General features: G+C 37.2%; 11 protein-coding genes across 13 annotated transcripts; 6 read left to right on the top strand and 5 right to left on the bottom strand.

Annotated features, from left to right (window-relative positions):
- Positions 1-656: 656 nt before the first annotated feature.
- Positions 657-1,401, top strand: Gasu_09270 (uncharacterized protein). The gene is made up of 2 exons (XM_005708318.1): positions 657-781; positions 824-1,401. The coding sequence occupies exons 1-2, from the start codon at positions 704-706 to the stop codon at positions 1,274-1,276; spliced, it is 531 nt and encodes a 176-aa protein (XP_005708375.1). The 5' UTR covers positions 657-703; the 3' UTR covers positions 1,277-1,401.
- Positions 1,402-1,426: 25 nt separating this feature from the next.
- Gasu_09260 (phosphoserine phosphatase) lies at positions 1,427-3,031 on the top strand. The gene is made up of 4 exons (XM_005708317.1): positions 1,427-1,649; positions 1,704-2,557; positions 2,606-2,821; positions 2,879-3,031. Exons 1-4 carry the CDS (start codon positions 1,529-1,531, stop codon positions 2,999-3,001), a joined length of 1,314 nt encoding a protein of 437 aa, XP_005708374.1. The 5' UTR covers positions 1,427-1,528; the 3' UTR covers positions 3,002-3,031.
- A 4-nt stretch (positions 3,032-3,035) lies between these two features.
- Gasu_09250 (cyclopropane-fatty-acyl-phospholipid synthase) lies at positions 3,036-4,256 on the bottom strand. Its single transcript, XM_005708316.1, has 4 exons — positions 4,047-4,256; positions 3,353-3,997; positions 3,141-3,292; positions 3,036-3,084 (listed from the first exon to the last, which is right to left on the bottom strand). The coding sequence occupies exons 1-4, from the start codon at positions 4,230-4,232 to the stop codon at positions 3,075-3,077; spliced, it is 993 nt and encodes a 330-aa protein (XP_005708373.1). The 5' UTR covers positions 4,233-4,256; the 3' UTR covers positions 3,036-3,074.
- Positions 4,257-4,306: 50 nt separating this feature from the next.
- Positions 4,307-6,931, top strand: Gasu_09240 (cyclopropane-fatty-acyl-phospholipid synthase). The gene is made up of 4 exons (XM_005708315.1): positions 4,307-4,463; positions 4,510-6,386; positions 6,437-6,762; positions 6,809-6,931. The coding sequence occupies exons 1-4, from the start codon at positions 4,311-4,313 to the stop codon at positions 6,811-6,813; spliced, it is 2,361 nt and encodes a 786-aa protein (XP_005708372.1). The 5' UTR covers positions 4,307-4,310; the 3' UTR covers positions 6,814-6,931.
- Positions 6,932-6,950: 19 nt separating this feature from the next.
- Gasu_09230 (hypothetical protein) lies at positions 6,951-8,096 on the bottom strand. 2 transcript variants are annotated; one of them, XM_005708313.1, is made up of 4 exons: positions 8,056-8,096; positions 7,318-7,999; positions 7,198-7,261; positions 6,951-7,143 (listed from the first exon to the last, which is right to left on the bottom strand). In XM_005708313.1, the coding sequence occupies exons 2-4, from the start codon at positions 7,954-7,956 to the stop codon at positions 7,100-7,102; spliced, it is 747 nt and encodes a 248-aa protein (XP_005708370.1). In that variant the 5' UTR covers positions 7,957-7,999; positions 8,056-8,096; the 3' UTR covers positions 6,951-7,099. The 2 variants fall into 2 exon arrangements, with proteins under 2 accessions (XP_005708370.1, XP_005708371.1); XM_005708314.1 differs by lacking the exon at positions 8,056-8,096 and having other exon boundaries at positions 7,318-8,046.
- A 9-nt stretch (positions 8,097-8,105) lies between these two features.
- Gasu_09220 (tRNA-splicing endonuclease positive effector-related protein) lies at positions 8,106-10,926 on the bottom strand. Its single transcript, XM_005708312.1, has 3 exons — positions 9,427-10,926; positions 8,793-9,372; positions 8,106-8,743 (listed from the first exon to the last, which is right to left on the bottom strand). The coding sequence occupies exons 1-3, from the start codon at positions 10,921-10,923 to the stop codon at positions 8,133-8,135; spliced, it is 2,688 nt and encodes an 895-aa protein (XP_005708369.1). The 5' UTR covers positions 10,924-10,926; the 3' UTR covers positions 8,106-8,132.
- A 10-nt stretch (positions 10,927-10,936) lies between these two features.
- On the top strand, positions 10,937-13,158 carry Gasu_09210 (mitochondrial carrier, putative). 2 transcript variants are annotated; one of them, XM_005708311.1, is made up of 7 exons: positions 10,937-11,055; positions 11,104-11,421; positions 11,476-11,765; positions 11,814-11,892; positions 11,948-12,081; positions 12,142-12,287; positions 12,349-13,158. In XM_005708311.1, exons 1-7 carry the CDS (start codon positions 10,948-10,950, stop codon positions 13,122-13,124), a joined length of 1,851 nt encoding a protein of 616 aa, XP_005708368.1. In that variant the 5' UTR covers positions 10,937-10,947; the 3' UTR covers positions 13,125-13,158. The 2 variants fall into 2 exon arrangements, with proteins under 2 accessions (XP_005708368.1, XP_005708367.1); XM_005708310.1 differs by lacking the exons at positions 12,142-12,287; positions 12,349-13,158 and having other exon boundaries at positions 11,814-11,986.
- Positions 13,159-13,166: 8 nt separating this feature from the next.
- Positions 13,167-14,561, top strand: Gasu_09200 (adenylylsulfate (APS) reductase, thioredoxin-independent). Its single transcript, XM_005708309.1, has one exon. The coding sequence runs from the start codon at positions 13,231-13,233 to the stop codon at positions 14,497-14,499; it is 1,269 nt and encodes a 422-aa protein (XP_005708366.1). The 5' UTR covers positions 13,167-13,230; the 3' UTR covers positions 14,500-14,561.
- Positions 14,562-14,566: 5 nt separating this feature from the next.
- On the top strand, positions 14,567-16,661 carry Gasu_09190 (chromosome transmission fidelity protein 18). Its single transcript, XM_005708308.1, has 5 exons — positions 14,567-15,113; positions 15,163-15,513; positions 15,574-15,931; positions 15,977-16,108; positions 16,162-16,661. The coding sequence occupies exons 1-5, from the start codon at positions 14,611-14,613 to the stop codon at positions 16,573-16,575; spliced, it is 1,758 nt and encodes a 585-aa protein (XP_005708365.1). The 5' UTR covers positions 14,567-14,610; the 3' UTR covers positions 16,576-16,661.
- Positions 16,662-16,665: 4 nt separating this feature from the next.
- On the bottom strand, positions 16,666-17,996 carry Gasu_09180 (50S ribosomal protein L1 (mitochondrial)). The gene is made up of 3 exons (XM_005708307.1): positions 17,492-17,996; positions 17,069-17,442; positions 16,666-17,015 (listed from the first exon to the last, which is right to left on the bottom strand). Exons 1-3 carry the CDS (start codon positions 17,858-17,860, stop codon positions 16,757-16,759), a joined length of 1,002 nt encoding a protein of 333 aa, XP_005708364.1. The 5' UTR covers positions 17,861-17,996; the 3' UTR covers positions 16,666-16,756.
- A 1,629-nt stretch (positions 17,997-19,625) lies between these two features.
- Positions 19,626-20,586, bottom strand: Gasu_09170 (V-type H+-transporting ATPase subunit c). Its single transcript, XM_005708306.1, has 2 exons — positions 20,512-20,586; positions 19,626-20,440 (listed from the first exon to the last, which is right to left on the bottom strand). Exons 1-2 carry the CDS (start codon positions 20,566-20,568, stop codon positions 20,141-20,143), a joined length of 357 nt encoding a protein of 118 aa, XP_005708363.1. The 5' UTR covers positions 20,569-20,586; the 3' UTR covers positions 19,626-20,140.
- Between the last annotated feature and the right edge of the window lie 7 nt (positions 20,587-20,593).

Genomic DNA, 20,593 nt, shown 5'->3' with positions numbered 1-20,593 from the left:
ATAGCTTCTTACACTATAAACAAGATACTGTATATAACTTTGTGAAGTGTTCCAGTGGAATGAAATCTATTCCTCAATAAGACATTGTATTCAATACAATGACCTGCACATAGCTCAAATGGAAGCAAGAAAACTGCTTCTCTGTATTTATATCTATATATCTATATATCTATCTATCTATATCTATCTATATAGGAATATGTTACATTCATATTATATTGACTTTTACTTCAGTTCCGAAAGCAATAATATTGAACATTGCAATGACAATATTGGTTCAACTCGAAGAACAAAGTTTCGAGCCTTCTAAAAACAGCCATATACTTTTGCACAAATCGATGATATTTCAGTTTAAAGGCCTGACTGAGAAACTTCCTACTTGTTCGCGATAAGGATATGTAGCAGACTTTCAGGCAACTAACTTAAAACCGTGCATATTCTCTCTTCACTATTCGCAACTTGAAGACATGTATTACCCTCAACTCCGACAATCAATTCTCAGTCATCCAAGTTGGCCAGTTGTGTCTCAAAGGGCTGAGAAATAACTTCGAGAAAATCACACTTGAAGGTGATGATTGATGCTGACTTCACATTTCTAGAATTTCCGTTGCGAAGTGACACAGATTGAGAGGAAATGAAATGTCTTTCCGCATCCCAATCGACAGGATTGAAATTTCCTCCCACAATAATCGCGTCTACTCGAATGAATGGTCATTTTACTATGGGATGTAGGTTAATCAATTATCATATCAGATATGTCGTATCGGACTTCAATCGTCATGTAATTTGTTTAAAATAGCGTTGGTTGTTCAATGCTTATTAGTTTTTATTTGCAAATATGAAACCAGTTACTGTCTGTATATTTCTTCTAGCCTTAGTTATATCCGTTGCATTTGCTATCCCTGCTCCTCTCAAAGCTGCTCGTGCTCATCAACATGTGAGACAAGATGCTCAAGCAAAGGTGGAAGCAGTAGACAAGGTTGACGCGAAACGAGGAGAATACTATTATTATTATGAGACTCCAACATATTATTATTATTATGAGACTCCAACATATTATTACTATGAGACTCCAACATATTATTACTATGAGACTCCAACATACTATTACTATGAGACTCCAACATATTATTACTATTATGAGACTCCAACATATTATTACTACTATGAGACCCCATCCTATTACTACTATCAAACTCCAGAATACTACTATGACTATTATGAACGCCAACAGCAGTCTACAGCCAACCTGGAGCAAGTAGAAGCTTCCTCTTAATTGTCTGTTCGTTTTTTCATTTGGCATGTTCAAGAAGCAAAGACTTCAGAAGTGAATATGTTGAATAAAATATGTTGATAACTTGTGCATCTTTCGTTTTCAATCCCTTGTTTAATATTTTCATGTTATCCGTGTCTCAGTCATTGCAGTTGTATGATTTAGACGTACTTCTCGTCGTCAACTAATTAATTGAATACATCTTCCATTGGAGGTTTGCTGATTCTGCTCCCTGCCAAAGATTCTATTTAAACTATGATTAAGGAACAGAACATAACTTCGAATCTTTTTGTTATTACCTTGTCTGGAAATAGAGAAAATAATTGGCTGGTTGACTTTCTATGGGTTCTAGATAAGTACCAGTTATGTTTGAACGGTATGTTGTTATTTACACGACTCCTGGTTGGTTTCTGAAAGTTGCTCGTTGTAGATATCGAACAGTTTGTTGCTGGTGAAATTTGTACCACTACTATTGTTGCAGAGTTTTCAGAAGACAAAAGTTCCCTTATTGTGAAAGATATCTTGTTGTTTGGTCACGAAAACAATGTAGAAGTTGATTTCGAAGTCATTAAAGCCAAACAAACTGAAATCGTGCCCTCGAACAATAGTGATTCGTACGCTATAACTTTTAGTAAAAGTGATAAAGTCCCAGTTGGGTTTTTTGCTGAGTTGACTGGTGTCTTGGCAGCTCATAAAGTAAACTTGGACTTTGCGGAACGGCTTTCTGAAAGCAGTGACCCTCTAGCTTGTTATGAAATCGTTGCAAAGTTGAATATTCATAGACCCATCTTTACAAACGAGACTAATGAGGCGGATTCAGTTGATTCCTTATCGAGTATTCGCAGCCAAATTTTGGCTTTAGGAAAGAAGTATTCCGTGGATACTGCTATTCAACGTTCGGATCTATTGCATCGAACAAAGAGACTGGTTGCTTTTGATTTGAGTTGGACTTTGATATCAAATGATGCTTTAAATATTGTTATTGAAGCTGCTGCTGCCTTATCTGAGCCGTCAGTAGCCAAGTCACTACACACACGCTTATTGGAATTGCAACGATTGCACCAAGATGGAACATTGGTTGGTGATGAGTATTATTTAGAACGAGCACAACTTTTGAGAGGCTTTTCTGTCTCCAACATTATGCAAAAGATCGATGGTCTGCTTTCTTTTACTGAAGGATCCGTTTCCTTGTGTCGTACCTTAACCAAATTGGGGTATAAGACTGCCATTCTATCTTCTGGTCCCCATTTCTTAGTAGAGCATGTTAAACGCTACTTAGGAATGGTAAGCATAAAGATGAAGAGGGGAGAATGGTTTGATTACTTTTCATAGGATTTTGCATATGGAAATATTTTTGAAACCGATGCTATGGGCTATTTAACTGGCGAAATAAGTCATCCTATTATAAATGCCAATAGAAAAGCAGACTTGCTACAAATGTTAACTATGCAAGAAAGAATAGGTTTGGAACAGGTTATTGCGGTAGGTGATGGTCCTGTCTCGTTAGAAATGTTGTCACTTGCAGGAATGGCCATTTCAGTTGATCAGGTATAGTATTTCTATTCATAAGAAGAAGAATTGCTGAATGGTATGATTTGAATATAGCCGGATGCCACAGATTTGGAAGTTGGAGCTCATTTATGTGGAAAAAGCCTTATGACAGTTCTCTATTTATTGGGTATTCGAGGACGAGATGCTTTAGAAATGTCACGAGAGAGCTTTGTTTAAATGTTTAGAGACACTGCATGTTTTCTTTGTGGCGGACGAATTCTTTTTCCAGAGTAGATGTGTAACAAACCATTCATTTCCATCTCCATAACCGAATAGTTCAGCACAAGCCATCCAAAATATTCTCCAATAATGAAACCNTTTCAGAGCTTCCTGAGAATTTTGATAAGTCTTTTGTAAAATATTCATAATTTCTTCTCTATGATTATCCATTCTAAGCAACCAATGTTCACTAGTTTGCGCATAATGCTTTCCATTCATTGCCCATTGCTGAACAACTTGAAGATGTTCCTATATACACACAAATATATATTCAGAATTTTCTGAGTTGATATATATATATTTTCCTACTTGAAAATATAGTAATAAAGAAGCACTCGGCATCGTTCCACCACTGAAGAAATATCTTCCCATCCAATTGAGTTCTCCATCACTTTCAAAATGATAAGGAAACAAACGATGACAAAATATATGAAGAAACAATAATCCTTGCGGTTTTAACCAATTGGCAACTTTTTCTAATAAAAGTGGATAATTCTTCATATGCTCAAACATTTCTACAGATACGATTCGATCAAACTGTTCAGGTTTTGTATACCATTCGCAAATATCTGCTTTGATAACTTTCACATTCTGAAAGCCTTTTTGTTGACAAATACTTTCAATATAATTTTGTTGAAGTGCAGAATTACTGACAGCAATAATATTACAGGTGGGATACTTCTCTGCTACAAATAAAGTAAAGGATCCCCAACCACAACCCAAGTCTAAAATATCTTGACCACTTTCTATCTTTGCTCGTTCCAAATAGAGATTCAAAGTATATCTCTCTGCCTCCTCTAAACTACAATAAGGACTTGGAAAATAACAACCTGAATATTTCAAGTGTCTTCCAAGTACCAACTGGAAGAATTCTGGTGGTAGTTCATAGTGTTGTTCGTTGGCTTTCTCGGTCAAAACTGCCACTGGATAAGTTTTTATTTCTTGAATAAATTGCTAAACGTTCTTTTTGAGTAGAATCGACTGACTGGAAATAGCAACTTACCTGAATATATTCATAGTCCGACTCCACATTCTTCCTTTCAAGTTGTTTTAGTCGTGACTCACAAAGTCTACGAATGATCCATCTTATCAATCCATCGGGAACTTTTCCAGTATGAACCAAATGGAGACCTATAGTAAGAACTCGAGAGATGGGGTTCCATTTGAGGTTAGACATGTTCCTCTCCATAACCCAAAATCTTTCATTTTTGATTGGTTGGATTCTCTTTGTTCTACTTGAGAGACTTGTGTATGCTTTCTTCACTTTATGAATAACAACCAGGGACCCAAGATAGCTATTATTGGTGCAGGTATATCTGGTTTGGTTGCAGCTTGGTGTTTATCTCATCATGGTTATAATGTCACTATCTTTGAGAAAGAGTCACAAGTTGGAGGTCACGCCAAAGCTATTCCAGTTGAGGTATTTCTAAATACTTTGTAAGCAATCAGTTGTAAAATTTGGATAGGTTGAAGATCAGTCCCTGTTGGTAGACATAGGTTTTATGGTGTTTAATGAAAAGACCTATCCCAATCTGGTCGCTATTATTGAATACCTGAATCAGTCTCGACAGACTTCAGATATGTCGTTTTCCTTCTCTTTAGGAGACCAGTTTTCTTGGTCCAGTGACTCTCTCAATACTTTATTTTCTAAAAGATCCAATTGGTTGAATCCTTCTTTCTATCGAATGTTGTATGACATATTTCGGTTTAATAGACAAGCAACTTGGCTAGTTCATCAGTGGGAAAGAGAACCTACTAGTGCAAAGGAAAAGAAATGGACTGTGGGACATTTTTTAGAAACATACAACTACTCGTCTTTCTTTCGTGATTCTTATTTATTGCCGATGGCTGCTGCTGTTTGGTCTTGTCCATTGGATAGTATTTTGGAATTTCCACTTTTATTTCTATTGCAGTTCTTTTATAATCATGGGTTTCTGCAAGTATTCAATAGGCCTCAATGGTATTGTTTGAAAGGTTCGAGTCGTTCATTTCTATCAAAGCTGATTGAAGATATGAATGTAAATATTCGTTGTAATGCTCCTGTAGCACATGTGATAAATGTGGAAAGGAACTCAGACTTGTGTGTTCGTATATGCTTACAAGACCAAACGGAAGAAGAGTTTGATCAAGTCATTTTTGCCACTCATAGTAATACTACGAGTTTATTGTTGTCAGCCGAACCCAATCCAACATTGAGTGCTCTTTTGAAAGATTTGCCTTATTCCCATAATGATATTTATATTCATTGTGATGAGAAATGGTTACCTCGTGAGAAACGGAATTGGTCAAGTTGGAATTTTCTTTCGCCACCCATTGATAGAAAGAAGAACAGGGCTCCTTGTGTAACATATTGGTTGAATCGTTTACAAAACTTGCCTTACACATTACCCATATTAGAAACCCTCAATCCTTGGGAGCCTCCTGAAGAGTCTAAAACATTTGCACATTTTGTTTGGGAACATCCACAATATACTCTATCTTCCCAACAGAGTCAAGAAAACTTGCAACAAATGCAAGGAAAGTATCATATGTGGTATTGTGGAGCTTATTGTGGTTATGGTTTTCATGAAGATGGCATCGTTTCTGGAATTCAAGTTGCGTCGCTTCTCGTAGGAAAGGAAAATTTTAGATATTTTTGGAATTCATCGAAAGAACATGTAGTAGAAAATAATGTTTGTCACTCAATGATATCCACATCTTTTGGAGATAGAGACCGTTGGATGGATTCTTTAGGGAAGCTCTGTAAACCAGTGGTTTATGAATGGTTGAAACATTTTGTGAAAGTTGGACGATTGTTTCTAGTGGATATAGTTCACACTTCAAACGGTATGGAAAGTATTCAGAATACATCATGTTTTGGACAGGAAAAAGCACAGCAGTTACAATCGGTAACTATTCATGTGAAACGCCCTCGTTTCTATCTTCGAGTACTGTTATTTATGGATATTGGTCTAGCAGAATCATACATGTATGGAGATATCGAATTAATGGATGTTGAAGCATTATTGTGTTTATTGAATATATTAATTGAAAATAGAGACCAGGGAGGTTTGAATGATTGGAAATATTCACTCTTTCGTTGGACAGGTGGCTGGATAAATACCTTATATTTGAAATGGTGGAGAAGAAACACGGTTCAGAATAGTTACCAGAACATCCGTGACCACTATGATTTATCGAATGACTTGTTTGCTCTATTTTTAGGTTCAACGTGGATGTATTCATGTGCATTGTGGCGACGTCCATCGGATAGCTTGGAAGACGCACAAATGGCAAAGATTGAACAGATCATTTCCAAGTTGAATGTCAAGACAAGTCATCATGTGCTGGAAATTGGTTTTGGGTAAGTTGTCACAATGCGTTGCTTAGCCATCTTTTGAAATTTGTATCGAGTTGGGGAGAATTGGCAATTCAACTGGTAAAACAAAAGGGATGTAGAGTAACAGGAATTACCTTGTCAGAGGAACAATTTCGTTTGGCGAAACAGAGAGTAGCTGTGGAAGGTCTTGAAGATAAGATAGAGTTGCAAGTAATCGATTATCGTCTAATGAAGGGGCAGTTTGATCGCATCGTTTCCATCGAAATGTTAGAAGCTGTGGGTCATGAATATTTAGGAGACTATTTCGCTGCACTGGAGAGACTATTGAAACCAAATGGTTTGGTTGTATTGCAAGTGATTAGTGTTCCAGAATATCGATATGAAGCATATCGTAGTTCCAGTGATTTTATTAACAAACATATCTTTCCGGGAAGTTGTTGTCCTAGTCTAACAGCTCTTTGCACTGCCATGAGTCAACACTCTTCTCTGATGATGTCCAATGTAGAAGATATCGGTTTTCATTACGCTAAAACTTTGGCAACATGGAGAAAACGCTTTTTTGATAATCGTGAAAAGATATTGCAGTTTGGATTTGACTGGATATTCATTCGAAAATGGCTTTATTATTTTTGTTATTGCGAAGCTGGTTTTGCTTCTCGAACGTTAGCTGATTACCAAATCGTCCTTGTGAGACCTGGAACCAAAGATAATTTTTAATATGGATAGCTATGTCATATTCAATAAAACCATGAGCTGAAAAAATCTATCATTCGGGACCACACTAGCCATACTCATTACATTGCTTTCTCTCAGTGGCACAGTATACACTACTTACCATTTTGACTATTGTTTGGATGTGAATAAAATGGAAATTTTCTTTTCCATAATTGATAAGCTTCCTTTATATCGTCATTTGATGTTAGTCTTCTAAGCATGTCAAAAACGAGATGCGTACCCAGTGAATAGCAAAAATAACTTTCCATGTCATGAATGGATAACGAAACAAAAATATCAGCAACGATAACAGTGACCAAGCATGTCTCTCTAAATCTAGACTTGCAAACAGAATGTTGTGCTGTTGATGTTTCAGAAGCGTCGTCACTCTCAAGTTTTCAATTGGATTGGAAAAACACCAGTTGTATTCTATATTTTCCATTGGAAGAAACGGAGATACATGAAATGCTTTCGGGTGACTCTTCATAACTATCAATGACGAAGACAACGAAGCATCATACTGAGTCTCTTTAGGAACAAGTACTTCAATATGTGACTCTAACCACGGAATATTACTGATAAGAGCAACGACTGCTTCTAAATATTTACCCGATTCATCAAAAACATAGAAAAAACTCACAGGGTTAAAAGAAACACCAAAATATCTAGGATGAGTCAATAACCTTACAGGTCCATTTATATTTTTGTGTACTTTTTCGGATACTATTTTTCTCACTTTACTGCTCAACTCTTCAAGAGACTGCGAGTTTAAATAATCCTGACAACGAAACCAAACCAAAGCAGGGCCCCAATAAGAAAAGAGAGGCCAACAATAGGCAAGATATGAATGTCGTAACAAGTCCAAGTCAAAATATAACATAAATAGTCGATAGACAAAAAAGTTTTTCGCAGGAACAAATCGACTAGCACAGAAAGGCTAGTGAGATAAAGACAGTTAGTTTGACGGTTGCCAACAAACCGGTGAGAAAGTTGTCCACAGTATAAACCAAAAGGAGAGGATCCCATGATCAACAAAAGATGGATAGATAGACTATTTCAAGAATGCTTTTCGTATTTTACAGCTTGACTGAACCGGCTTTTGTATAAGGGACGCTTTCGTTCCTTTATAGACACAGCTCTTTGAGTGTCCAAATTCTCGATAATGGCTGTCCCATTCAATAATACACCTCTTTGTTTGGCATTCTCTACCAGTGCGAACCAATCTGTTGAATGATGAGATAAAGCTTTCATATTTCCAACAATGAGTAAAGAATACTTTGCTCGAGTTATGGCAACATTCATTCGACGAATATCTCGAACAAAGCCAATTCCTTTTTCGAAACTACATCGAACACAGCTGAGAATTATCCAATCTTTTTCTCTGCCTTGGAATGCATCCACAGAGTCAATCTCTACGCCTCTCAAAGAAATATGATGTTTCTCAAATGCTTGCCTGAGCGATAGAAGTTGACGCCTATAAGGTGTTACAATTCCAACTCTCTTTTTAAAAGGTGTATTCGTTTCATTAGTTTCCTTTGGTAAGTACTTGTGTTGAAAATATTTGTATATACGAGCTATAATATCTGCTTCCTTTTCGTTATAAAATGAGCCACTTGAAGAAGAACGAAATTCTTTCCCATCCGAAATATCAATCACAGCATAAGGACCTAACCAATCGAGTATAAATGAATGCAGCCAGACACAAGAATGATATACCTAATAGAGGCTTCAAGAAATCACTGTGACATATATGTGATCGGTTGTCATTACACACAGAAGTGTCATTTTTCAAAAGACCTTGATAAAAATATTGATTGGGAAATAAACTAATTGCAGGATGCATTCGATATTGAGTGTCCAACATGATAACAGGTCGACCAACTCGACAGAAACGTTCCAATAAACTTTGACCATAAGCTGTACCCAAGTCTCCACAACTAAATACTGTAGCTGGCAACTGTTGAGGATCACCAATTAAAACACATCTTTTAATCTGAAATAGAAATGGAATCAAACACGCAGGTTCTGTTGCCTGTGCAGCTTCATCAATAATGACTGTATCAAACCAAAAATATTTATCCATTTGATTCCTTGTATGCGATATGGCAGAATTTCCACTTAAAGAGAACAACAAAAATGCTCCAGACAAGGTACAAAACACAATTTGTGCAGTTTTCACATAAGATAAAGTAAGTTCGGATATAATTTGATCCTTTGACCTCTCTTTAGAAAATACCAAGGTAAGTCTATTCAAATCTCTTTGCAACTGTTCCAATCTTTCATAATTTTCCATTTTCTATTGAATCCATCCATTCAAAGGCTTCATCAAAAAAACAACATTCTGACTAACCTTTTCTTTAGAGGAGCATTTTTCAAACCTCATTCTACAGTTTCGATATTCTTCATTCCATTGAACTAACCATTTCTTTTTCAAGTCTTCATCGACACAATATTGTTCATGATTGCAAGAATTCGAGCAAAATTGATTATAAAAGACAAGTGCCTGTCTTTCTGCAGTTAGTGCCTTTGTTGCTTCTGATACGCGTTCATTGGCACCCATACGAATCATTTCTGGCTGATACTGATTTCCGTCAACGTCAACAAAGCTGTGTTGCAATAACTTCGACATCGCTTCGTCCACAGCTGCATTGGAAGGCGCACAAATCATTACTCGTGGCTTCCTTATACTTCTTGAAAGAGAACCAAGTGTCTGATCTAATGAGCCTAATAAGCCTGACAATAAAGTACTTGAAGAAACAGAATCTGTATCCAAAGAGTATGTCTGATGCCCATTCCGTTGATACCAATTCTCTATAAGGCTGTCATAATACAGTTGATAACCGTATACATGAAGTACATTGAGAATAGCCAACAAAGTATTTGTCTTTCCTGTTCCTGGAGGACCCTGAATTAAATGAAATCCAGTTGAACTAGTTACACAGGAAGCAACTGCTTCATATTGTGAAGCATTTAATTGCCACGAACTACTAACTTTATCTACAACTGCCATAATCCTTTGAAATTTTGGATTGGGACCTTTCAAACATCCAATAGAAAAACGTAAGCCTTCACATTGAGAAGGTTTCAGTATCTCCAATTTCAAAGCATATTTACTTAGATTCTCTACTGCTAGAAATTCTCTTGATGCCGTAACAACTGAACCAATAACTTTGATGTACACTTCACTTATTTCACCTTGTTCACGGCTGCGTTGACGAGTTTCCGAAAAGTTATTCCCATTTAACGGAGGTAACGAAAAGTTGATAGAGGATATCTGATACTCAGGAAGTCGAATTCTAATCAAAAGACTTCCCTCTGGTCTTTGATTGAAAACTCTGTCAACAAGAAATAAAGAACTTTCACATAAAGTCTGCCATGAGAAAACATCTCCAGAAAAAACAACCAAGATATCGCCCTCATTGATATTCACTACAGACTCTTTTTCCGGAAATAGTAACACATCTAAATACAAGTATTTCTTTCGTAGTTGCGCGCGTTGAATGGTACCTGAGAAAACAAACATACTTGTGGCGCCATTTTCCAAACTGAAACATTTCGCCTCTTTTCTCAAGTTATCTCTAACTGTACTCTTTCTTTCCCAATGTTTTCGACAATTCTCTAAAGCAGCAACAATAGACGATTTGAGATCGTGCTGAATCAACTGTCGAAAGAATTTCTTATATTCCTCTTCCGACGTGAATTCCAGAGCAGGAGAACATTGAAAGGAATTCTCCTCATTTCTCAAACATTCTGCAGTGAGTTGAGATATTTTCCAGCTCAGCACGAGGTCACTTATGTTGGTTGAGTTGTTCTGAACAAAGTTACTACCGCGAATGGTTTCATTCATAAAATTATTTTTCACCAATTGAAAATGTCCATTCTCTTCTCGTTGCCTTTAAAAGAATCGTTGGCTTATCTCTTATCCTCCAAAAACCAACCTCAAGGCGATACTCCTTCTTGGTTTGTGAAAGAATTTCAAGTAGGTTGCTTCCTAGTGTAATAGAATGTAGCTAATTACTTCAGCCAGCGTGTGGAGGAGTTGAGTAGAAAGTTGAAAAAGGAACAAACCTTTACCATTGCAAAGCTACCAAACAACCAACTTAAAAATAGATATGTTGATGTAGTTCCTTGCGATGAATATTGTGTTACTGTAAAGTGTTGTGATTCTGTGGAATCGGTATATCTGAACGCTTCTTATATTTCTGATATTTTTCCCGGAGATGATAGAATCTACATCGCAACCCAAGCACCTATTAAGAGTTGTACGAAAGAGTTTTGGCATATGGTATTACAAGAGGAAACTAATATTATTGTTATGGTCACTCGTTTGGTAGAAAGAGGGATGGTAAGTATTATTTTTGGTTTGGTTGGAGGACAATAGTTGATTTCAAAGACTCAGTCAAAATGTGACGTTTATTGGCCAACTAAGGAGCAAGAAGTATGGAGTCTTGGTTGTATTCAACTTTTTTTGGAAGATGAAGTCGTAGTTGCAGAAAAGTCCGTTATTCTACGACATATTCGACTTTATCACAAGTTATCGGATGGACAGGTGGAAGATAGACTTGTATATCAGTTTCAGTACAACGGTTGGCCAGACCACGGAATACCTACAGAGAAAAGTTCCTTTACATTCTTATTAGAGCAAGTAGAAAAGCACCGGCTGGGAAAATCTCTAGTCGTCCATTGCAGGTAATGAGTCGCATAAGACTTTCAGAAACACGACTTGAATATATGCAGTGCTGGAATAGGACGAACAGGAGTGTTTTGTACTTTAGATATTCTTCGGCGGTATCTTTCTTCTCATTCTTTCTTGCAAGTGAGTCCATTTCAATTTTTATAAAGTTATACAGTCATATGTGTTTTTCATTTAGAGATTGAAAGCCCTTGTGGATAAAGGTGCAGACAAGGAAGAAATTGCAGACTTTCTAGTCAACCTCGTATCGGAAACTGTTGTACAAATACGCAAAAGGCGGCCTGGAATGATTCAAACTGCTGAACAATTTCGGTTTTTGTTTGATTGTTTGACACGGAATTTCGACGCGTCGTGAATCTTGTGTTGGTTAAGGATGGAATCATCACCTTTGCAAGTTCAAGAGCGTCCTATGCGGAAACCTATTGTATGGTCCAATATTGGAGTAGGTGCAGCTCTTCAGTTGTTTGAAGTAACGACTTTGGGACAGCCTTTTGAAGTTATTAAAACACAACTTGCTGGTATGTATGACAACTCGAAATATTTCTGATGAGTGTTGAAAATACTGTATGCCTTGCTTAGCCAATCGAAAGGACAGTATGATTTCAGCTTTGAAAACCATCTATTCTAGAGGAGGTTTATCAGGTTTTTATCAAGGACTCATTCCTTGGGCCTGGATTGAGGCTAGTACAAAGGGCGGTGTTTTATTCCTGGCGCAAAATGAAGCTTCTAGTTTTATTGCTTCTTTAGGCTTTTCTCAAACTATCTCAGATACAGCAGGAGGCGTATTTGGTGGTGTGGCACAAGCTTATACTACGATGGGGTTTTGTACATTTATGAAAACAGTAGAAGTTACGCGTGATAAGACAGGAGCTGGAAAGGATTTGTCTACACTACAAGTTGCAAAGGAAGTATTTCGAACCAAAGGAATATCTGGAGTATATCGTGGAGTAACAGCAGTTGCAGTTAGACAAGCAACCAATTGGGGTTCCAGATTTGGTCTTGCAAGAATTACTGAAACACTTTTCAAGGGTAAGGATAAGGACAGAAAGTTATCAAAATGGGAAGAACTGGGTGCAAGTGTTGTTGGTGGTGCACTTGCTTGTTGGAATCAACCCATCGAAGTTATTCGAATAGAAATGCAAAGTCAACTCAAGGCCGCTGATCGTCCGGAGAAAATGAATATATTCACTTGTGCTAAATATATTTATAAAAAGAACGGAATATTAGGTTTCTATCGAGGTGTAACTCCTAGAATTGGATTAGGTGTCTATCTTACTTGTGTAATGGTGTTTGGAGGCGATCAAGTAAAGGAACTGATACGAGCAAGAAAGGAAACCAAACTTGATAAACAGTAGAAATGGAAGAACGGATAAAAACAAATCACTAGAAAACAATTTTCACTTTAGAATTGTTTGCACAGTCGCAACTTTAAGAGACGCGAATAAGGAACGAGTCACACAAATGTTTATGAAACCATTGGCATATATAAACACTACTAGTACGTTGTCTTCAAGTCTTTTTTACTCACAAAAGAAAGCGGCTGTCGAAAAGAGTTCCAAAACAGGTTTTATCGCTCAGCCTAGTAGGCAGCTTGTTTGTCGTCCCAAAGACGGTCGAAAGTGGAGCAAACAAGAAATAATTTATCAGAACAGGAAACATGAAACCTTAGATTGTGTAGCCAGTGCAGACTTGGATATTCCTCTTTTGGAAAAACAATTTTCTGTTGCAGACCCTCAGGAAGTAGTCAACTTTGCCCTATCGACCTTTGGTGAAGAAGTTGCCATAGCATTTTCAGGAGCAGAAGATGTTGTATTGTTGGAATATGCAAAGAGGTCAGGCAAGCCTTTTCGAGTCTTTGCTTTGGATACTGGACGGTTGCATCCCGAAACGTATCGTTTCTATGAGAAGGTTTCAGAATACTTCAAAATTTCCATTGAATATCAATTTCCGAATGCTGAGGAAGTAGAAGCTCTCGTTAGAGAAAAGGGCTTGTTTTCCTTCTATAAGGATGGACATGGAGAGTGCTGTGGTATACGTAAGGTAAAGCCCTTGAAGAAGAAGCTTAGTTCATTGCGAGCTTGGATGACAGGTCAGAGGAAAGACCAAAGTCCGAGTACTCGTTCATTTGTTCCGACTATTCAGATAGATCCATCATTTCAGGGAAAAGATGGAACATCTCTTGTTAAGTTGAATCCACTTGCGAACCGGAGTTCGGAACAAGTTTGGTCGATGATTCGTGCTCTAGAACTTCCTTATAATGAGTTACATGAAAGAGGTTTCATATCTATAGGATGTGAACCATGCACTAGACCGGTTTTACCTAATCAACATGAACGAGAAGGAAGATGGTGGTGGGAAGAAGCTATTCAAAAGGAATGTGGTTTGCACAAAGGTAACTTGTCTTCTACGGGAATGGAGGAAGTGGCCTCTCAGTTGGTAGAAAACTTGATAGAAAAAGAGCCAATCGTAATTTTTGCACGCTCGGATTGTCCCTTTTGTAAGCAAGCCAAAGCTTTGTTAGATGCATTGAGCATTGCTTATAAACTCGTAGAGATGGATAAAGTGGAGAATGGGGCTGAGTTGTTTGAAGTTTTAAAGAAGAAAACAGGACAGAAGACTGTGCCAAATATTTTTATATCTCAAAAACATATAGGAGGATGGACGCAGTTGGAACAACTTTATCGAAGAGATTTGCTGAAAGTCAACATCTCATCGTTACAAATTTCATGAATTCAAATTGGATTTCCGTCAGTTTTTCAGAGTCAAACAAAGGGTATCTATAGCCTTCAGATCTCCAAATATGGCTTATCGAGTATAGTTGGCAACAATAAGAAACGCATTATGGATAGTCACAATAAACTTTGGGTAGATAAACATCATCCAAACCGTATAACCGAACTGTTGGGTGATGCTACTGTTCAACGTCAGCTATTACATACCTTCATAGGTTGGAAACAAAGTGTTCAAAGCTCGTCCAGTCTCATTGATTCTGATCAGTCGGTTTCCAGTTGGAAAGGTTCACAACGTTGGGAAGGAAACAAGAATACTTTAATCGTTTGGGGCCCTCCTGGCATAGGGAAGACTGTGGCCATACCCATGCTGTTGCAGCACGTGGGTTTTCAGGTGCACTATATTAGTGCGATTGAAGAAAACGGCTGGAATTCACTTCTATCAAAAGTTGAAGCTCTAAGAAATAAAAGTTGTTTGTTTGCCAGTCAGTTGCCGCCTTGTATTGTATTGGATGATGTTGTTTTTGCAGCGGGCCAGGTGACTAATGTAGACAAGTGTATAAAGATATTGTCAGATAATGCTAAAGGAGGCGTTAATTCAACAGGTGCCTTGAAGTATGTGCTACAATAATAGTGGATTGAGGGAGATTGACGATATTTTTAGGAACTCGGTATGGGTAGTTATTATTTGCGAAGATGCGTATTCAAGAGGTCTTGCAACTTTGCGTCCATTTGCCAAAATTGTTCATTTTGGTCAGTCAGATACGAAAAGCTTGCTATTTCGTTCGATGCGAGTTTTAACCAATGAAAGAAATGAAGCCAATGGCCACGATATATCCCAACAAGAAAGAGACTTTTTAAAATATTTATGTGAAGCAGCAGCTGGAGACATTCGTTGGGTATTAAATCAGTTGCAGTTTGTCCAGAACCATTTTCAATATTTGCCAGTCTCCTTTCAGCAATTTGACGACTTTAAGGATCTCTCTAGGAGTAACATGATAGACATCATGAATAGGTGAGTGACAATCTCGAGGCATGATTTTCCTTTCTATACTTGTTTTAATCGTATGATTAGTATTTTTGAATGTCAAAATAAGGAACAACAGATTTACTATCGATATTTTTGTGGATTATCCGTTGCTGAATATGATTCCTTGTTAGATATTTGCCCAACAATTGCTATGACAGCGGTAGAAACAAGCGATGATTTGAAGCAATTGACTGAAATATTTGATTTACAGTTCTATGTTGCGAATTTATCTCGACCTCTTTCTTATGAAATAGAATCAGTTGTAAAAGATATCGATGCAGTTATTATTAAAAAGTATACACAACTGATAAGGAAAGTTCATTTCGTGAAGCATTTTCGTGAGAAGCGACTTGAACAACAAAGAATGCGAACCAATATTGCTGCTCTCCAGGAACTTCGTAATGTAAGTTTGAGCCATATTACTGCTGTATGTTTATCAATAGTGTAGTCTTGGATGTCTTCCTTTGCAAGATTTGATAAGACACAACAAACTGCAGAAACTTACCCACGACTAACTAGTCTTATCTATCACTCTATCAAGAATGCATCAAAATTGACTGAGATAAAGCAGCGCATTGAGGTATCATTCTAACAGTGAACGGATGAACTTATATATTTCCATTTTCTCTTTAGGCTATTCAAAAAATTGCGAAGATTTTTCGTTGTTATGGAATTTCAGTCACTTGGGAGTCGAAGGACTTATTAGAAGAGGATGAGATGGAGACTCAACTGACGCATCATAAATCTTGGAATTTTGTTCCTACGCTTCCTCAGTTGTCTTACTTTGAAGATATGTCTCCTTGGCAAACAGAAACTCAATCTTTTATGGAAACGCTTTCGATTCTCATTGGTATATTAGAAAACCCTGAAAGTGAAGTGGAACATTTGGCAAGTCAAAAAGAACGAGATAGTTGGCTTACTGTAGATTCAAATGCCTCAACAACAAATGGAGACGAAAGAACTGTCACGCATGTTTGTTTTCGATTCCATGAAGGGCATTCGAACGCCATTTTAAAGCCGGTAACCATAGATATGTTTAGTTGTTAATGGAATTGAAATGGATGAGTTTATTTGCCAGTCAAATGCATGGAACATGTATATACTATTCATGTCAAGGTACCTGTTATGGAAAATGAGACAACTCCCATTTCTGCATCTTATCAACACATTTTCTAGACACCGCATTCTAGTCCTGCTCAAAAAGTACAAGAAAGTTGTAGGTTCCGCTCTAAGCAGGCATTGATATTTCAGTAGAACTGTGTTTCGTCTTATCTTGTTGATTCTTATTCACAAGGTCACGAATCGAATTCAAGTCCACTCGAATACCTGGACCCATCGTAGACGATAGTGTCAAACCCATAAAATAGTTCTTCTTTATCGTTCGATGCTTCTTACTCGACAGGAATTCATAAAGATAGCAACAGTTGGTTAGCAATGACTCTGTCGACCAACTTTTCTTCCCTAAAACTGAATGTACATTACTATCCCTACATGAAAGGCTTAGCAGATACAAAATATGTTTGGAATAAACACAACGTACGGATCGTTCTCAATCCGTAGATAGCCCTTTTTCAATTCTCTCACTGTCAAGTCAATATCTACAGTTAGAGTTCCCATTTTCTCTGTCGGCATCATTCCTCGTGGTCCTAATATTTTCGAAACCGAACTAAGGCCCTTTACACTTGACGGCGTCGAAACAAGCCAATAAAACTTGAAGCGTCTTTTCTTGATACGTTCCAATAACTCTTCATATCCAATATAGTCTGCTTTTGCTTCTTGGGCAGCTTCGATTTCCTGAGGATCCTTTGTAAACACCGCAACAAGTGTGTGCTTTATTGGTGATACTGGATACAAAATCTTATCCTTTATCCGTTGTTCTGGTTTACGATCGTCAATATTCAACGAGAAACAAGCCTACACGAGTATGTAACTGAATAAGTTGAAACGTGACAAGGAAGCTTACCTCGATAGTTTCATCAAAACCAGCGTTACTTGACTCCTTCACCATACCTAGTGCCGTCTCAACATCATATTGTTGGTTTTTATCATAAGCTAGCTTTAAATTACTCTCAGAATGATTCGAGTGAGTTGTCGGATGACTGTTGCGGGATTTTGTTTTAGTTCTTTCGTCAAGTGAAGTCTCGTCAACAACTGAGTTGGCCTGTTCGACTGTTGGTTGATTTTGTCTAACTTTGAACGTTTCTTCTTCGTTTACTTCAAGTTGAGTTTGTGTAAAGAGATTTTGGTCTGGAAATCTTTTGAAATCTAACACTCGACTTTTTCTTTGTGCAGTTGTTATTAGAGACCAGAGTGGACCTTTCAATAACTGCATTCTACCACTTTTTAATCCAAAGGCCAATACGCTGTTCTATGAATTTCTGGACGGATGATCTGATTGCCATTGTGATTGTTGTGGAATGACAATGGATAGGGTTTCCTTTGACTACTTGCAAAAAAATTCTAATTGAACCCCAAAGTTATCGTTTGAACTGCAATGCAATATGAATGGAATTTTTGTGTAAATCGTGGTTTTCTGAAATCGAAAGTTTTTTTTCTCGTCGTTATATGATTAGAATCATTTAAGATCTCTCTTATACTGTTGACAGCTAAACGAAATTTTTTAGATTGAATATCATCTTTGCAACTGAATCACTTTTCTTATCTGAGAGTCGGTGAATTTTCTGTATAATCCACAAAAGCAGAGTTTTGGATATATGGTGTCTTGAGTACTTTTGAAAAATGATTACTTTTAAATAGAATTTTGATCGCGAACCAAATACCTCTAAAGTATTTGTCGTTACCTTTGCTATATTTTCTCTTGGATCCAACGGGTCTCATGTTTGTTGGAGCACCTTCATCTTTATTCTAAGGCTAAAAATGCAGTTTTCTTTACGTGGAGAACGAACGAATGGGCTTTAATCTTTTACTGAATTTCCCTATCGTAAGTAGTTTTTGTAGGGCTTTGTGTTTGTTCTCAAGTATTGAGAGCTTGTGCAGTTTTTAGCTGTCCTTTCCTTTGTTTCGTTTCTAATTGTGGAAAACTCTCTTCTATTCAGTCAACAAAAGATAGGAAGGACAGTCCAAGTGAAATCGATAAACAACTTTTTCCCTTTCAGTCTTTGAGAACTACAGTACATAGAGTTACTGTTCATTTCCAACAGACGAGAAAGACAGCGTAGCAGATAACTTTAAGGCTGTTTTGAGATATTCTTTCGGTATCCACTTTACCAAGAACTTGGACAAGAAAGTTTTCATTTTAGTTACATTCAACTTGTATGTACCTAAATTCTGTTCCTTTCAAATCACTGCAAGTGTGCACTATTGCAAAATCGACATCAACAATGGCCTTCAAATAAATTTTAGCTTTGAAATATATTAAAAGGTATCTCCGAAATAATTGAAAGATTCCACTAGTGCATCAATCAAGTCATTCTCCTGTGTACTCTACTCAAGAGCGCTAGTTGAAATAGTATCATTTAATAGAAATGTAGAAACCTGCAAATACAGCATTTCTTTTATTCTCAGCAATCATCAAACTCCTTTCTTACAACCATGATACGAAACAGCCAATCACTAAAGCTGCAGAAGTTGATGATAGCAAAAGACAAACCACAAAAATGTGCAAAATATCAATGTCAAAAGGAACGTTGACTCATACAAGTGAATCATCAATACCCAATTTTGTAAGAGTCAATGAATTCTGTCTCCTTCTCTGAAAATATTCGCAGACAGTAGTAACATTAGATACTGTGAATTCTGTCGAGGGAAAAAAGATAATTTTCAAAAAATTCAATTCTGTAAAGGCTTTTGCTGTATCCTCTTTTACGATAAACTTTGAACTTTGAAAAAGCACAACTTGCAAAGAGCAAACTATAAAGAGTACAAAGCTGCTTTAGCACCTAGATAACCCCAAAAGAGCTATTATTTCTTCCTATACGAAGAATGTAAGACTTTTGAAAGCTCCGCAAATTCAAGGAAGGATCTGTTGAGCTCCAATTGACTGCTACTCTTCTTCCATTCGCATCCATCAGCTCCTTGAATAAGTGAGTCACTATACAAAAGTTCCTTGCGTTAAGCACTATGCAGAAGACTCTTGCGAAATATAACCTAATGGTTACACAGGTGGAGGCCTATTTTTAGATATTTGTAACAAGAATCAAAGACAACTCAAAGTTTTGTATAAACAAACAGTCTATAAATACAAGAAACGTTCATTTCCGTTAGGAACAAGTCAAACGTAAAGAAGAAGAGAAATAATTTTATCCAATTTGCAATACAAAGAATAAAAATGTCGTCAACTCGCACGCAACATTCAGCGGAATAAAATGAAACAATTTGTCTGATTCTTCTGCTAAGTCAAACAATCTTATTTCAAATTATACTTGTGCGTCGCCAGCTATTCCTACAATATTCTAAACAACACATAGCGAAACAGGCACTAATTCTCAACTATGCAAATTCCAGCTGCGAGGCAACTTAGGCCGTTTGCTGGTCCAGAAGCAGGATGCGCAAAACCAAAGTATGGATAGTTCGTTTCAGCAACTAAAAGAGTCAAGCAGACAACTCATAAAGCCAACACAAAACAAACTTTGTCCAACCAAAATAACTAAAACTATGAAGCCATACTTGCCAAGTACTCCACCATTACTACTGGAATTATTGATCGCATAGCCAGCTCGGGTCGCATGACTCCCATCGAAGCAACACCAACGTTATTCTTAGCTGTGCTATGCGCTGCACCTAAATCTAATAGACAAGTTAAACAAATGCAGGTGACCAGAAACAATTTTTTAAGCTCAATTGAAAACACAAGAGCACTTGCTGCACCGATAAAACCAAAAAAAGGAAGCCGCTGGAGGACACGAAGACTCAGTGCCAGTCTGTTCGACCCAATTTCGCAAAATAAAAATACCTTAAATACATTGGTAGTGAGAAAGATATGTAAAGATTCCAAACTTTATTCAAGAAGCAAATCAAAAATACTCTGACAACCAGTATAGCAGGGTCACTGCATTCTACCTTTAGAAGTTCATATGTCATACGGCATTAAAGAGTGATATAAAAT

The sequence above is a fragment of the Galdieria sulphuraria genome, assembly GCF_000341285.1.
Source record: "Galdieria sulphuraria unplaced genomic scaffold scaf_5, whole genome shotgun sequence".
NCBI classification, from domain to species: domain Eukaryota; phylum Rhodophyta; class Bangiophyceae; order Galdieriales; family Galdieriaceae; genus Galdieria; species Galdieria sulphuraria.
The sequence above is the reverse complement of the archived record's forward strand: the minus strand, read 5'-3'. Positions and strand labels throughout refer to the sequence as shown.